The sequence below is a fragment of the Olea europaea genome, chromosome 5 (assembly GCF_002742605.1).
Source record: "Olea europaea var. sylvestris chromosome 5, O_europaea_v1, whole genome shotgun sequence".
NCBI lineage: Eukaryota > Viridiplantae > Streptophyta > Magnoliopsida > Lamiales > Oleaceae > Olea > Olea europaea.
Window position 1 is genome coordinate 11,717,823 of NC_036241.1, and position 17,141 is coordinate 11,734,963.

Consider the following 17,141-nt stretch of genomic DNA (forward strand, 5'->3'; position numbering starts at 1 on the left):
TATCAACATATTATTCAAAAATACATTTTCATTCCAATAATGTGGCTCAAACAAGGGCATAATATGTATATGAGAGGCGTCTCTAATGCATTATGCCGTTAGGTATTTGTAGGAGTGAAAAATTAGTTGAAAATCATGTCCAAATGGTTTCCAAAAAAATTTCGATAGAATCCGGAAAGTTGCCTTCGAGAACCCCATGTTTTTTACTCTGTACAATTTTCAGAATGTTCATAATTTTCTCTTTCATTATTCGATTGAAACAATTCAAAGTGCATTAAAAAACTCATTCAAAGGGCTTCAACTTTGATAAAAATAGAAATTTTCCAAGTCAAACGTTTAATATATTAAAAATGGAATCAAGTCTTGGTCTAAAAATTTGGAATATAACTTGTGCGATTAAAAATTGATTTGTAATAATATTTTGATCACATTCATTTCCTTTATTACTTCTAATTGCATCAAATTGTCTCATAACAATCTTCAAACTATTGAAAATTTGTAATTTGATCCTCAAAGCTTTGGACTTTGCCATTTTTCACATTTTTCTTTCAATTTCACTTCCAATTATCAATTTTTACCTAATAAATGAAGTGTACAATAAATTAGACTACAATTGCTTAAAAGAACTATTAAATGTTTATATTTTTAAGTTCAAATAAGTGTATAAAATACACTTATCAGCATACAACAAAGCGATTACAAGTTCACTTTAAACTAGTGAAATATGAACATGTCTAAAAACACTAGCTGCTAGTTTCTTTCAAAATATAGGACCCGTTTGTTTCCTATTTTTGTAAGAATGAAAATGAAAAATATAGTCACTATGAACCCCACACGAGATAGAAATTCAAATTTGGTGACTTGATGTGATAAATAATTATCATATTTTTTATTTTAATGAGAAAAGAATGAGAAACAAACAGTTGCATAAGACCAGTGAAGATTAAAGAATTGAGGGGCAACACGTCCACTATAGATTGACAAATTGAGTTGAATTCTATTTCGTATCCTTGGACATCGTAAGCATGGGAAGGCCTCAATTCAACACAATACAATTCACCAGCATGAAAGCAAGGAGCACATTTGAACTCAAGACCTTTGCCTTCTTACAGGTGCATTTGTTTTTTCAGGGGCCCGAGACATAGAATGTTCTTAAATATGTAGTACCGAGACTTGAACTCAACATCTTTGCCTTCTTCAGTATCACATTGAATAATCAAGTTATTTAAAAGTTTAAGCTATTTTGACAGAGCAACAACATACTTGAAGTTTAACAACTTGGTGCATTGCAATCTAAATACACACAATTACACATTTTGAAATAGGAGAGAAATGATTCTTTGAGATTACATCTCAGTTACATAACAAAAGTTTTTCATCAAAAACAAAAATCAATCAATTGCCATGCCACATTGGCTAGAACAGAGAAGCACCAATGCAAATTCATTTTTTCTCGTAAATACCATGGAATGCACCTAATCTAGACACTGAAAATAATGGTTAAGAAAACAGTAAATAAAAATAAATTATTTGCAAGTAAACTCAAGGTTCTCAGTTAGTGCCAAAGATTTCTTCAATTCTAGTTCCATTAAATTAACAAGAAGGGAAGTATATAACGAACATTAGGCAAATAAAAGTTTACAACAAATATTTATAGCCAAAAAATACAAGGATGCTTATTACATAAGTAGCATTGCTCTTATAGATCTAGATTGCAGCTTTTTCAAGCCCTAAAGCTACAATATCTGCTATCTAAGTAGAATGGACTTCATTCTGAAATTTATTTGTCGTTGGACCAATCGAAAATGGATTCTCGGATGGTTTTCCAGTTGCTTGTTATTCTTTTCAAGTTTTACCGGGAACAGTGTGTGAATCTCCAGAGCTAGTGTTCATGTTATCACTTCTTGATAACAGTTTTGGTCATCAATATATCAACTTTAGAGTTCCTTAAAACAATCATTTTAAATATATTATGCAAGCTTGCTGGGGAAGGAAAAATGATGTCTTAAGAGATGAACTGAAACTCTTTAGATTCTTAAATCCCTTTCTATTAATTAGCTCTAACCTTGCAAATTGCATATTAAGACACGAATCATAGTAAAAAGATGTAAAAACACAAATGATTCAGTGTTGCACATCTTTGGATCGAAGAAACGGAATCCTGTCATTATAAGCAATTTTGTAAATTGGCACAAAGCCCTTCTATTTCATGCCAAGTTACAGGCAGAAAATGAAGAATTCATATGGATTCTCATATTTATTTATGGTAGTTTATTCCTTCATTGTTCTGTTAGTAAAATTCCCTTCAACTCAACATTCGCTCTAACTAAAAACCTTTGAAACAAGTACTCCAAAACAACTTTTTCCATCAACTCACCCGACAGCCTAAATAAGATAGACATTCTACTTAACAACAATGAATCTATCACTTATTTCTAGAAGTAGGATCACTGTTCTCTCCATTAAACCTCCTTTAATATACCTAAATATACTAAAACCTACCAACTATTAAGCAACATCGACTGCACAAAGCAAGTCCAGTCATATTCGAGAAAGCGTTCATTGGAAGTGCACCATACAGACCACTGATCCTCTTGTGAAGAAAACATTATTAACTAGTGGAAGCCATGCTTTACTCCTATATACAGAAACTTGCTTCTTTTTATCATCAACATTGTTGAGCTAAAACGTAAAAAACCTTTAACTTCTTCACATTATATGGTTGCATAAATACGAAACGGTAATATCCAAGTAAGAACTATAGGAAAGTGTGAAGTACCTATTGTCGATCCTTAATCTAAGAACTTTCCAATGTATGCCAGAATTCATCACACCTTCCATGCACACCACACCACCCTGCACACTATAACACAAATACTTGAACCACTATTTGCAAACCAGTCAAGTGTTTATAGACATATTTACGCATTACATATATGTACATAATAGCAAGCAAGGCTTCACAAGACCGATTAGAGTAATCTGATGAAGCTGAGAATCATCTGCACTTGAGCTTGTTATTCAAATGCAATGATGCCACAAGGGGGCATCGAACTAGGGGTTGCATTAATGAACCTGAGTTCCCCCACCAAAAAATTGTCTTTATATATACTTCCTTTTCAACTTATCACCTCGTTGAAAGTGAAAACAAGTCAACCTCCTCTGACTTCTCATACCCAACTCTTCATAAACCCCTCTAATAGAGTAGAGGTGAGTCACCTGCAACAGAGGTGAAGGCAGAGAGGGGGATAGGGGTCTAGAAGTGGTTGTGACTAGAGGGTTAGGAGGAGGCAAGAAGGGTTTGGGTAGAAGAAGGTCGTAGTAGAGTTGTGGCACAATAATTTTGGGAGAGAGGCGATGTAGTTGTAAAGATGGAAAATGGAAGGAACAAAATTTGGGTAAAATGGTGTTGTGATGCAGGGTGGAGGAAAAAGAAATGAAGTACACGAAGAATTTCCAAACACAAGATTAGTCTAAATGCAAATGGCAACGTGGAAGACATATAAGCACAGACCTTGTTTCTTTTTCATCACTCTCAACACTAATTTGTCCAAAAATCCCAACAATAGCCTTTCAACGCAATCAGGACTTCCCATAAATTCTATTCTGTGGATTGATTTGAACACTATCCATAGTAAACAATACATCTCTCCATGTAAAATAACAAACAAAACATAAACCAGAAGTAAATTTCTCAAAGTCTCATCACTTTACACATATTATATTTAGTTTCATCACCCACAGTGAAGTAAAGCAAAAATAAGTTTTCAAATCTAAGTAATATAAATAGGCAGATTTTTATCCTTAAAATCAATCATTCATTCATCTCTAAGATGCAAAAATAGCTTAAAGTTCCTTGATTCCAACCATCATATCACACATTATAGAAGATTCATAGCCAAAATAAGGATGTTGCTAGCCTAAAAGTACCCTTCCAAAAAGCAGGGATTATAACTATTAACATATCCCCTTTGCTACAAAATATCAAACACATTTAAAGCATATCCCCCATAGCCAAAATAAAGAAACTGCTAGCCTAAAAGCACCCCTTCCAAAAAGTCAGTGGTTATAACTATTAACATATCACACACCTTTAGAGCACCCCCCTAATCACCATTAAGCATACTGACCGACTGACCGTCATTGTCCCCATCATATCCACCACCCATTTCACATACTTTTCTCCAAACATCTTCCTCCACCGGAACAACCGACAACCTTGGCTGCCTGAACAGACCAAACTCCACCCCCTTCAGCTCCCTTTTCATCTCAGCCAAGCCCACCGGCCTCCCCATCTCCCCTACCTTCTTCACATCAACCGCACCACCACCATCACTGTCGTCTTCATACCACTGACGCTCCACGCAGACCACACCAACCACGCGACGTGCTTTCGTGCCCGAATGGTAAAAAAAACAGAGGTCCCCTATTCGCATGGATTTCATATTCTTCTGGGCTTGCTTGTTCTTCACCCCGTCCCACTTTGATACACCTTCATTGGCCTCTTGGTCCTCCCATGACCACTCTCCTGGTTCCGTTTTCAGTAGCCAGTACCTTTTCGCTTTACCCATCTACTATTCTGAATTTTTTTCGAACAAGAAGGAAAGTTCGGGGGTTGGTTCGACGTTCCAGGGTTTTTGTTCATTTAAATTAGCCGACTTTTTCCATATCTTTCATTTATTACAGTCCTCATCCCTAATATTTTTCAATGTTGCATGTGAAGTCTTTTTGGATGATTTTTGTCAAAAATTCTTTCAGTTGATTATTATAATAAACTTTAACCACATTTTAATTAATTTTAAAAGAGTAAAATGACAACTTTCTATTTACCACATTAAACAATTAAAAAACTTAAATAAAAAACCAAAAAGGCAAAAAAAAGAAAAATGGATCTTCTTCTTCTTCCGCCCCTCAATTTACAGAGCTTTGCTTGTTGACAGTGACGACACAAAACAGCAGGAAAATGGCTTGTTGTGGTTTCCTTTCCAGATCCCTTATTTCCACTGCGAGGGCTTTTGCTTTCCGCTCTTCTTCGTCGCCTGCCTCATCCGTCCTCCCTCGTTATTCGCCCTCGTCATTTCTCCTTCTCCAATCCTAGGTCCCGAATCCCAATTTTGATTTCCTTTTTCTAACTAGTATTGATGTGTGGTTTGTATACTTTCTCTGTTAAAATGAGTCAAAATCTTAGAAAATGGAACTGATTTTGTTTTGGTTTTCTAACCCTCTTTCAAGTCTTATATTTTTCAAAGTTTGGGTTCTGAAACAAAATTTTACAATGTCTTACAAATTATTTGATTTTCACTTATGGGCTTCTTTCTTTTATTCGTTTCTCTGCAATTTATTCGTTTTGGGTCATTTTTCAATTTTGAGGTGGTGAGAGAGGTGGCAAATTTATTATTGTTGATTTTAGATCGAGGGAGTGGAGGGAGATCCATTTTTCTTTTTCTGTCTGTTCCTTTTTGTTTTTGATTTAAGTTTTTTAATTATTTAATTTGGTAAATAGAAAGTTACCATTTTGCCATTTTAAAATTGATTAAAAGGATGTCAAAGTTTATTTTGATGATCAACTGATGAAATTTTTTATTGAAAGCATCCAAAAGGCTTTACATGTAAAGTTTGAAAATTTAGAGGTGATAATTGTAACAAATGAGATGTTTGAGAAAAGTCTGTTAATATTTCAAAGATTTGGGACTTCTATTGCAATTATCCCAAATATATAAAATTATTTAAAAATTTTGCCCTCAACCTTCAAATTATGTGCGATTTTAAAATCAACATTAAAAATTTGTAACACTTGGCGTCTTATATTCAAGAATTTAAATAGGTTCAAATCTAAAACACTTGGCGTCTTATATTCAAGAATTTAAATAGGTTGAAATCTAAAACCTCTCTTTTGAAGGTTGGAGATATTACACTATGGCCATGTTTGATAGACTTATATTCTTCATGGAAATTTTGATCTTTTATATGTTTGATGGCACAAATTTGGCATGTAATTCATTTTCCATCTTTTGTTGCCACATAAGCAAATTCCACCAAAATGATGTGAACTGAAATTGCACCTTTTGATGTATTTATTTTATATTTTTATTTTGCAATTGAAACAAATTTTAAGAATTATTGTAATGAATTTCTTCTCTTTAATTGACAATTTTTATGTAAAATAAAGTCAAACGAACACCAAAAGAAGATAATTTTCTTGAAATTTTTTTTTTTTTTGACAATGAAAACAAATTTCATCCCTAATACCAGTAAATTTTATCCCTTTAATTGACAATTTTCATGTAAAACAAAGTCAAACAAACACTAAAAAATACTTTTATATCAACATTTTTCACATGAAAAATTATATCAATCAAACACAATATTTCACAATTTCTAGGAAAATACTTTCTAGACAATTCAATTCCTTGAAATTCGTTTTCTTTCCACCCAAATTTCATCTTTGCAATCAAACAGACCCTAATTGAAATATAAGGGAGTCCAGTCCTAAATTTGGTTTGTTTGACAATGTAAGCTACACTTACATCAAGGTTGATATCATGTGAGTTGGCATATTTTTACACATTAATTTTAACAATAATTTTTTCAATCGATGGTCGAATTTTCTACACAGGAAAATGTCAAGTTTGATGTCAACAATTAATGTACAAGAAACATAATTTAACCATTACTCCTATGTGAGCTCCATTATAATCAAAGAAAATGCTACACGGACATAAGGGTGGAGGGTCCGCTCACAATAAATCATGTGTATAAGTATCATTTTTTTATATTCAAAATGTATTTCTATTTTATTTTCAATCACATTCTCCAATAAAAAATATTATATGTAAATTCACATATTTTTCTTTTTTTTTTAACCACATATTCTTTAAAAAATCACTATTCCAAAATACATTTTTTTTTCCAAAATTTAATTTTAATAAAGCCCAAACAAGGACTTAAATTAACAAGATGTTTTCATTTTTTTTTTATATCTAATTTCATTAAAATTATTTTGAGTCCTAAGTTGCATTTGTCTTAATTAAAATGCAATCTTGCTTATGTAACATGTTAAAGTTGCACTTTAATTGTAAAAGTTTTTCTCACATCAAGTTACCCATTAGTTACCCATGCATTATCGCTTATAAACAATAAACGTTGCGAAAAAATTAAAATAAAATTATAAGGTCAGTGACCAAATAAAGACAAGTGACTAAATCCAATTTGCAAAAAGTAGGTTGATAACATGGTTTTTAAAACCTATTTAAAAGGGGTCTTACATAATCTCCCAATACGAGCAAAAAAATTGTACAAAAACAAAATTTAACGTGAAAAAATGAAATTTATATATTATAATTTACATCTTTCCATAATTCCATTAGAGTAGGATTTGAATTTAGATTTACCTGGATGTAAATGAAAATGCTAATATGTGATTTCAATTTTACATTAACATTGAAGATGCTCTCGAAGATGATCGTTCTAAGAATCAAATGTTAGGGACCATTCAAACAATGTAGAGGAGAAAGGAATTTCATATAATCTAATCAACATATGGTAGGAAGAAGGAAAATGTGACACTAAGGATGTGTTTTGGTACGCTTCGGACAAGTCTAAACTGTACAATTGACAATATTTTAGCTTCTTAACAAAAATGTATCTGAATCAACTAAATTACTGACTTGCATCTAATTGAAGATTAGGAAGGGGCCTGTTTATAAATTATAATGAATTAAATTACTTGCACATTGAAAATTTACAGATGCAGTGTTGACATATGTTAAGGGGGATTTTCCCTGTACATATAGCAAAGATCGATGGTGCTATTTGTACACAGTGATTTACATGATGTAGTACGATATGATTGAATCAAATTATCGCAAACTATATAAAAAAAAATAACTCCCCACTCTTTTTTTAACAAACCATCTGTATGTAAATCATTATGTAACTTCATTATCTACTAGTAACATTATTCAGCAAAGTTATAGACAAACAATATGCATAAACACGCAACAAATATGAACTATGTAATGTAAACTTTCATAAAATTGATACAGTTATCGAATATAAAACGTTAAATGAGTTTAATGTTACAAAACCTCAGATACCAAACATGACTAAACAGGTTTAATTAACAAGTTATTACCATTATCCAGATAATTAAATTTGTGCTCTACCAGTTACAAGACAGAATTTGGAACAAAGCAAAATTTGTTGCCACCATAATCCAAGTATATCAACAGGCGAAGAGACTCACATGGTGCAAGGAAGCATATGGAGGTACTAGCACAAAAACATTTACCGAACTTCTCCATCCTCACCAAGCTCCATCTCCTTGTGCTCCTCGGCATCACTACTCCTATAAGAATGTTTCCGATCCCTCCTGTGTCTTTTGTGTTGGCTCTCGGAATCTGTGTCTGAAGTCTGCGTAAAAGAAAATAGTCTCTTTAGAACGAAAATACGTATACATATAAAAAGAAAAATTCCTTTTTCCTACCATCACACAAAGGTGGAGTATTCATTCATACTTAAAGAAAAATCACAAACAAAGGGGGTGACACACAATGTAAAACTATGATTCAAGAAAAAATTAACCAAACCAAAAGACTGGATTTAAAAGATTAAGCCCTTGTTTGAGCCACATTATTTTCATAAAAATGCATTTTTGAATAGTGTAATGATGGGAAATTTGTCGTTAAAAAATAAGAAAAAGTTCTTCATTTGCATGTAATAGTATTTTATTGAAAAATGTGTGGTTGAACGATGTCAAATCACTGTTTAATAATGTATTTTTTCCAAATAATGTGGATCAAACAGGCCTAAAAGAGATCAGTTCCACAACTTGTGTATATTCAAAGTCAATAGCATGATACCTGCTTTGATTTTTTGTGCTCGACACTACGTCTGTGGGGATTAAACCAGTCTTTCTCATTGTCATCAAAAGAATCCCTATGCCGCTTCCCATGTTTCTTATCTTTGTCTCTTCCTGACCTTCTACGCTCTTCCAAACTGTAAGACTCACTTTCATCACTTTCTGTTCCATCTTTCTTAACTCTATCTCTCACCTTTCTGTTATCAACTCCTTTCTCTCTACTTTTCTTCTCCCTTTCCTTCCGCTTCTCCTTGTCCTTTCTCTCTTTTTCCTTTTTGGCCTGCAAACAATACATTTTGGTCCTTGAATTGAATGATCAGTTCAATATTAAAAATCCTAATATTGACATTATTTTTCCATTTTGAAACTTAAGATTGCACTTGGTGCACCGGATTAGACTGTACAAGGGAATAAAGCATAACATTATTTAGAGGAGATGGTACTAGGTGGATACTATCAAGGGGTGGATAAAGTTGGACAGTATTCCCAAGTTTTCATTTAAAATAGTGGGCCCAAATGCATCTCTTCCCCCGTATTATTTAATTTGGTTAGCTGAAGAAGGTGCAAATAACTTTCTTTTTAATGAAAAACTAAAGAATACTATCCACCCTAATATGTAGTACCATCTACTCTAGTCCACTGTGCCAAATACAACCTAGTTGTATAATTGAAGATAAATAGATCAGAAATTCTTCCAAGACCAAATTGATGCAACGGAAAGTTTGAAATGTACTACTAGTGATTCCATAGGGGGTCATTTAATACCTTTTCCTCCTTCCGCTTCCGCTCCTTCTCTTTTGACTTCTCTTTCAGTTCTGCTATCACTTCATCAAAGATTTCCTGGAAAAAGCCTTCATCACCTGTGAACCTATCGACAGCATACAGATCAGACTCGTAGGTTGAAGCTTTAGGGAGGAAACGGGGGAGCTCAAAACCATAAAAGCATATGAAGCAGATACACATTAATTGTAACTTACAATGCAACCTCCATCTGTGAAATTTTAAGCAAATGTACAACGATGTCTCATCATTAATAATCACATTACAGGGAAGGAAAAAGGAAAGAAAGTCTGAAACCATTACAGAGCTTTGTAATAATGACCTATATTTGTGTTACAGATAAATATTGTAGAGATCCTTAAAATAATTGTTGAAATGCCTTTACCTATCTTCAACGAGTGATTTGCAATCCTCCCATCTTGAAGATGCAGTAATTTCCTGCTTAATCACAAAAAAATAATTATATTAAAGATAAAGAATTAATAAATTTGTGAAATGGAAGAATTTGTATTGAAAATCAAAAACAGCTTCATATACCTTTGAAGAATATAAAAAATCATATAAATCGTCTGCTAGACGTTTACGCTTTTTAGCTTCTTTTTCCTCTTTCTCCTTGGCTCTTTCTAGTAATTCATCAAATATAAGCTGTCACGAGGCAATGCACACATTAGCTTTGCAAAGACGCAAACAATGGAAATCAAAATAAATGTAAAAGTAGGAATATATGCAAGGCAAGCAAGATGTTAACCAGGTTCAGATTATAAAGAGTAATTCAAGGATTAGTTGATTTATAATTTAATTTAAGATCAGTGTCAAATTAAATCATTCAATTACTACATCAAATTGCCTAAAATGATACAGAAGAGTAGCCCGTATGCCAAGAGGTAGAAAATCACCAAGGGCAGCTAACTGAGCACAGTAGCACATGCCTAGCAGGAAGAACCATAAGAAAGTACCCCTACTGGCGTCGCCTGACAGTAAAGATTGATGGGATTTTAAGATTTATACTCCGGTTTAGAGGTTCTTCCCATTGACTTACCTTCTACATAGCTCGATATCGAGAGCAATGTAGCATGAGAAGAAACACACAGAAGAAAAAAAAAACGAGGATTCAGAACAACTATTGATAAACAAAGTATCTTTCATCAACAGCATAAATGTTGAATAGTTACTCCAGCTGATTCAATTTTAAAAATGAACTGTTTCAACTGTTTTTTTACCGGTGGAGAAACTCATTATATGATCAGAATATAATTACTGCCCAGCCTGAGCATTGTCACATATCATTTTTGGCAGGAGACAGGCAGTGGGTGTGTGTGTGTATTAATTTTTAAAAATCAACGAAAAAAGAAAGGAAGAAAAAGCTGGGAAATAGTTGACTTGGCTCTGGAAAGACCCGAAACTCTAATAACCTCTCTTTAGATTTAAAACAGAAAACTGAATTCAATAAAAGACAATCTAGAAGCTACGAATTAGTTTGTACTAAGAATTCTCATCTTCGCAACGATGAGAGGTAATTAAAACAGAATCAGACGTAAAATACTGGAGGCAGGCCAGGCTAAACCTCCAAGTAAAAGGAAACAAATTTCAACTTTCTTTAAGGGACAACCTACCTCCACATGTAATGGAGGTATCCCCTCCCTTACAAGTCCAATCCTCCCAAGTGATGAAACTAAACACAAAATTATGGTAGAAATGGAGTTCATCGGGAGGGTAAATTCTGGACATTTATGCAGAATAATCCAGAAAATCACTATTCCAAAATACATTCTCCCCTAAAACCTCATTAAAATGGAGTCCAAAGAAGGTTAAATAAACTGTGATTGACAATTTGTCAATGCAACAAAACATATAATGCAAATGAGTTTGAACAAACTAGAACTTAAACTAAGCACTTAACAGTAGATATTTCCTCAACATATGTCATATGTGATTTAAATCTTCATTATTCACCCAAAGGATTTAGAATAAGAAGAAAACCTCCGACTCTCCTACTTTCACCAGTTGGTGGAAGAAACTGTTTGCACTAAGACGAAGATTGAAGCATATTTCTCTGGGATTTTGCATAGGTCAATTTTTTTATTTTATTAATTTTTGAAAAGGGCATTCTGTTTGAAAATGTCCTTCAATGACAGAATATCTCCTAATGCATAACTTGCATACCCGTAAGTTAATATCTGATATTCCTGGCGAGCTAATGTCCTCAAGAATTGCAGCCTTGAAGTCTTCAAGAGTCGAGGTGGATGACAAGGAAATCTGAAAGAAGGAAATATTGGGCATATTGATTGAAAAAAAAGGCACCACATAAGGATAAAAGGATGACAACAAGTACCTTTTTCATCTTTATTTCATCTTTTATCTGCAACTTATCATCATCGTACTGCAATTGATGTGAAAATGAAAGTTAAGTATGCATGGCATGTATCAACAACTAAACGATAAAAGAATGAAAGAAAAGCAAGAATAACTAATCCTTTGGCTAAATATACTGCATGGCCTCCTTCCAAAGGAGGGTACCCTCAGCAATCAAAGCATAATAACTTAAAGATGCACGTGGGGTAATTGATATTCAAAAGATGTATTGCGTGAGTTGTCATTACATCTATACATATGAAACTAGTACTAAAAGATATTCTTTCAATCCACAAATAATGGGAACGAGAACCAGTGTCAGTGCACACATACATAGAGAATTAATTTCACTTGGTGGAATATACTTCCTTAGTCTACGATAGACAGGGTGAGGACAAAGTTCATCCGTCCATCCAGATACTGATCGAGTAGATTCTATTAACCAGATCCATGCAGAATAATATAAAGAGATCATGTATCCAGAAATTTAATGAAGGATTAAATCTATTGACCATAACATTACAGAACACATAAAGCAGATCAAATATGAATATTTTTATTACAAATTGTTTGCAAACAAATCGAGTAATTATCTTTTATCTTATATTTTTCTGCTGTATCATTAAATTATTATACTTTAACTTTTAGTTATAGATGAGCTTATGAGACTCAGTGAGATTTCTCGGAGCATGCTATTCATAATGACATACTTTTAGTTTGTGAGACAAGGAGGGTTATAACTTGTAAGTTAGAACTTTGAGCAAATACTAAGAAAACTAAAGGTTTTAAGTTAAGTTGAACTAAGATGAAAGACAGAGGCTTCTTTGGTCTTGCGGATAAGAACAATAGTGGAGTCAAGTAGAGAATCATATCGTCCTAAATGGTAAGTGTTTTAAGTATCAAGGTTCAATTATTAACACTAAAGGAAGACTTGAAGAGGATGCAATGTATAGGATTACAGTTGGTTAGACAAAGTGGAAAAGTACTAGAAGGATACTATGTGATATGAGGTTACTTATAAGGTTAAAAGGAAAGTTATGTATAGCGGTTATTTAATCTGCTGTGTGCTATGGTACTAAATATCGGGGCATTAGAAGGAAAAATGTCAATGAGAAGGACAGCAAACATCAGGATGTTAATAGGGACATGTGGCCATACTAGAATAGATAATAGAAAAAAATAAAAAGTACGTCATAAAGTTGGGGCATATTTTATGTAGACCTAATAAAGCTCCTGTCCAAAGGAAAACGCTGCCATCAATTGGCAGCGCTTGGTATTTTGCTGAAGATGAGTAATTTGAAAACTCCCAACCTAATTGTAACATGTAAAAGTTTTCTTTTTCTAAGTAGAAAGCATCCTTCAGCTATGAACTCTCGTCTTTCTGTGTTCAGCTTAGCTTACATTCATATTATCCTCATAATATTTTTCCCATTTAAAGTATTTCTCTTTCCCTCTCTCTTATATTCTATGAACTCCCATCTGTCTATGTGCAGCTTAGCTTTATTCATGATATCACATTTGAGTGCAGCATGACTAAAAAAGTTTGGGATACAGTAAAGAGGAGCTATCTTGATGTTTCTTACTCTTTACAAGTATAGGAATTGATATAGTGTTTCCAACTGCATCAATGTGGTCGGCCTCCTGCTGAAAACTACAATGAACTTAATTATAACATAACTTCTGCAGCCGATATTGAGAAACAAAGAAAGTGTATTGCTGAAGATCAGGTATTAATGTTTCGGGCAGCCCTTGACCACAACTTGGATCAAGTTAGTAGTCGAATTCTGGCTACCTCTCCTCTACCAAGTCTCGAAGAGACCTATTTACTGAGGCAAGTTCCTATAGGGGCGTATGCTATCTCTGAGACTTCAACTTTGGCTATCCTGAAGAATAGATCACGACCAGCTAGTTTAGCCCCTTCTATAAGCCTGCACCTACTAGGGCACTACCACAACACTACACGCACAATTGATATTTGTTGGAAACTACATAATGATCTGGAGTGGTTAAAAGATAAGCAAGTTGAAAAGAAGAAATCTGCTCAGATTGCTACCACTGATGCCTCTCTGTCTTTTGCTTCTCATGCATCTCAAGTAACCCCTCATAAATGACAATCTAACCAAGCTGATGATTGAATTGGTAGAGAGGGGGAGGTTTTTACTACTTGGAGTTGCAATTAAAGTCGAGCATCATTTTTGAAGTAGTAGGCAGTTCTATACTTTGCCATCCAAGTTGGGCATGACTGACATTGCTGCACCAACATGAATCCACATTTGGCATATTTCAAACATATTTTAATTTGAAATAAGAAAAACTATGTGAAAGTATTGGCCATCTGTAGCCCTAAACGCAAGCAATACGTTCCTGTAGCACATAATTTTCCAACATATAAAATGCCACCAGTAAAAGTGAGTTCATAACGAGCTATGTAGAGCTTGAGCTTCTGAGTAACTGATAGGTGAAAATCAAATTTCAGCAACATGGTAAGGAGATCATCAACCAGGAATCAAGATAACATGTTCCCAGCCTCTATACACCATAGGTTAGATGAATACTTAACTTTCAAGAAACATATCCATATAGCCAACAGTTAGATGAAATAGATAACTTTGTGTACCTGCTTTCCAAGGTCCTCTATGACATCTTCGAATAGATCTTTAGCTGTAGAGCCAGAGGTATTTGAAGAGACCTCCAGATATGCAGGTGAATCTTTAACCTGAAACCATGATGTAAGTTCAGATACAATGTACAGCAACTTCTATGTCCAAACAGTTCCCGTGAGAAAAACAAAAATAACCTTTATGCAATAGTCACGCCAATGAGTTTTGGCGGAGAGTATGCCATTAGCAACATGCTCATGCATCAGCTTCCGGAATTCATCACGATTTTTTCGCTCTGCCTTCCTCATTTCCTCCTAGTTTTAGCATAAGTGCACAAGAGAGAGGTGAGTATGAAGAACCAAACTCAAAAGAAATTTCGTTAGAACCACAGAAAAATCTCACTAAGTTACCATTCGTAATTTTCTTTGTTCCTCCTCTTCTTTCTCTAAATCACGTATGTATTCCTGACACATGCCAGTCCAATTACAGTAATTACAAATATGATCACAGTAATAGTGAAACGACAGTTAAATACAGTTAACAGAATTAAAAGAACAACTAATACTTGAAAAATTTCCAAGCGTTCAATTTTTTCAAGGCGAGAGCATCTTTCATCAGCTTCTAAGCGATCTTGAACTTTTCGCCACTGGCTGCTTGCCTGAACAGAAAGGTAATCCATAAGCAAAACTATGATCTTCATATGAAAAATTTGAGGACTTACAAGAAAGTTAGAATCCCTCAACAAAAGATACCTTGATAAAGTCGCACGATTTCAAAAATTCTATATATTCAACTCTATGGTGTTTGTGCTCCTCCAAAGCCTTAGCCCGCTCCTAACCAAAATTGCAATACGAGAAAAGAAAGAAACAGGTTTTTCAAAGCGTAAATAAATTTGTGATGCAACCAAAAGCGGTCACTTTTTTAAACAAATGCCCACAAACAAGAAGTACTCGTCTTTGGTCATCAGCTGTCAGTACCTCCCATGGATCAAATCTAGATAAATTGCATGCACATAATTGAAAGGCAAAGAGAGAAAAAAAATATTAATCTCTCTCTCCAACCCTGGAAGTCCCCCCAACCTGCAGCCTCCAACCTCCCTACCACCAAAACCCCAGCAGCAGGCATCTCACCCCCACCGCAGTTGAATTATATATATGATCATTGGGCAGACCCTTTATTACAAAATTGTGGTGATTTCTTGATATTGGGTCAGTTTGTGCTGATTTATTGAAGACAGACAGAGTGGGAAATCTGAAAATGGGGGACTAATTTTTCTATTTTTCTTTATTTTGAAATTTCATTTGAGGCAAGATTCGCTCAAGGATTCGATTGGGGGTTCGGCATTTCATTTCTTCAGATGCTGGGCCCTCTGATGCTGGACTTGTGGTAGTGAGATTCCAAGTTGTTGCAGTCAGTTGTGGTACAGGGTTGTAGTGGTGCGGGTAGGAGTGACTACAGTGGTGGTGGTGGGGCTGCAGGGGGGACAGGTTGGTGGCAGGTGGGAAAGGCATGTGCAATTATCTGATTAAATTGTCTAGAGTCTCAAGCAAGATAGGTTTAAATTGGAATTTAACCAGCACAGGCAGTAGTAGTAATTAAATTCCCCAACCTCCACCCCCAAACCCCAGCAGGGAATAAATTTCCCTCTTCTAGGATAAAGCAGAGGGAAAAATAGCAACCCAGTTCAATTTGAATAAAAATGCCATCCCCAGTATAAGAGAAATGAAAAATTACATGTACATTTATTATCCACGTTTTAAAAATCATATCAATAAGAACCAAAAAAACGTGTATCATTTAGAGAGAGAGAAAAAAAAAAAAAAAAAACAAACAAACAAACAAACATTTTTTATAAGAAATTGAGTAGCATCTCCAAGATCTTTTGAAAATTTTAAGAAATTTTGGTTCAAAAGCCAATATTTTATGTGATAAATGAAATATTACATGTACATTTATTATCCACGTTTTAAAAATCGTATCAATAAGAACGAAAAAAACGTGTATCATTTAGAAAAAAACATTTTTTTTAATAAGAAATTGAGTATCATCTCCAAGGTCTTTCAAAAATTTTAAGAAATTTTGGTTCAAAAGCCAATATTTTGTGTGATTTTTGCAACAAATGAAGGAAGCAGACCAGTTCAACAAAATGAAATTGAACACTGAAATTCAATATCCAAGCATATCCAGGCCAGCTTTTCCCCTCAATATCCACTACCTTTTTCCCAAGTTCCTCCATAAAGTCTTTAAGGAGGTCTAAACGTTGCGAAAAAATTAAAATAAAATTATAAGGTCAGTGACCAAATAAAGACAAGTGACTAAATCCAATTTGCAAAAAGTAGGTTGATAACATGGTTTTTAAAACCTATTTAAAAGGGGTCTTACATAATCTCCCAATACGAGCAAAAAAATTGTACAAAAACAAAATTTAACGTGAAAAAATGAAATTTATATATTATAATTTACATCTTTCCATAATTCCATTAGAGTAGGATTTGAATTTAGATTTACCTGGATGTAAATGAAAATGCTAATATGTGATTTCAATTTTA

General features: G+C 34.0%; 2 protein-coding genes across 2 annotated transcripts; both read right to left on the minus strand.

Annotated features, from left to right (window-relative positions):
• Positions 1-3,804: 3,804 nt before the first annotated feature.
• Positions 3,805-4,626, minus strand: LOC111394652 (thymocyte nuclear protein 1). The gene has a single exon (XM_023020570.1). The coding sequence runs from the start codon at positions 4,569-4,571 to the stop codon at positions 4,107-4,109; it is 465 nt and encodes a 154-aa protein (XP_022876338.1). The 5' UTR covers positions 4,572-4,626; the 3' UTR covers positions 3,805-4,106.
• A 3,381-nt stretch (positions 4,627-8,007) lies between these two features.
• Positions 8,008-16,840, minus strand: LOC111394653 (pre-mRNA-processing protein 40A-like). The gene is made up of 13 exons (XM_023020571.1): positions 16,808-16,840; positions 15,345-15,425; positions 15,158-15,250; positions 15,003-15,056; positions 14,790-14,906; positions 14,610-14,708; positions 11,973-12,020; positions 11,804-11,896; positions 10,178-10,285; positions 10,026-10,078; positions 9,626-9,728; positions 8,862-9,140; positions 8,008-8,412 (listed from the first exon to the last, which is right to left on the minus strand). The coding sequence occupies exons 1-13, from the start codon at positions 16,826-16,828 to the stop codon at positions 8,287-8,289; spliced, it is 1,275 nt and encodes a 424-aa protein (XP_022876339.1). The 5' UTR covers positions 16,829-16,840; the 3' UTR covers positions 8,008-8,286.
• Between the last annotated feature and the right edge of the window lie 301 nt (positions 16,841-17,141).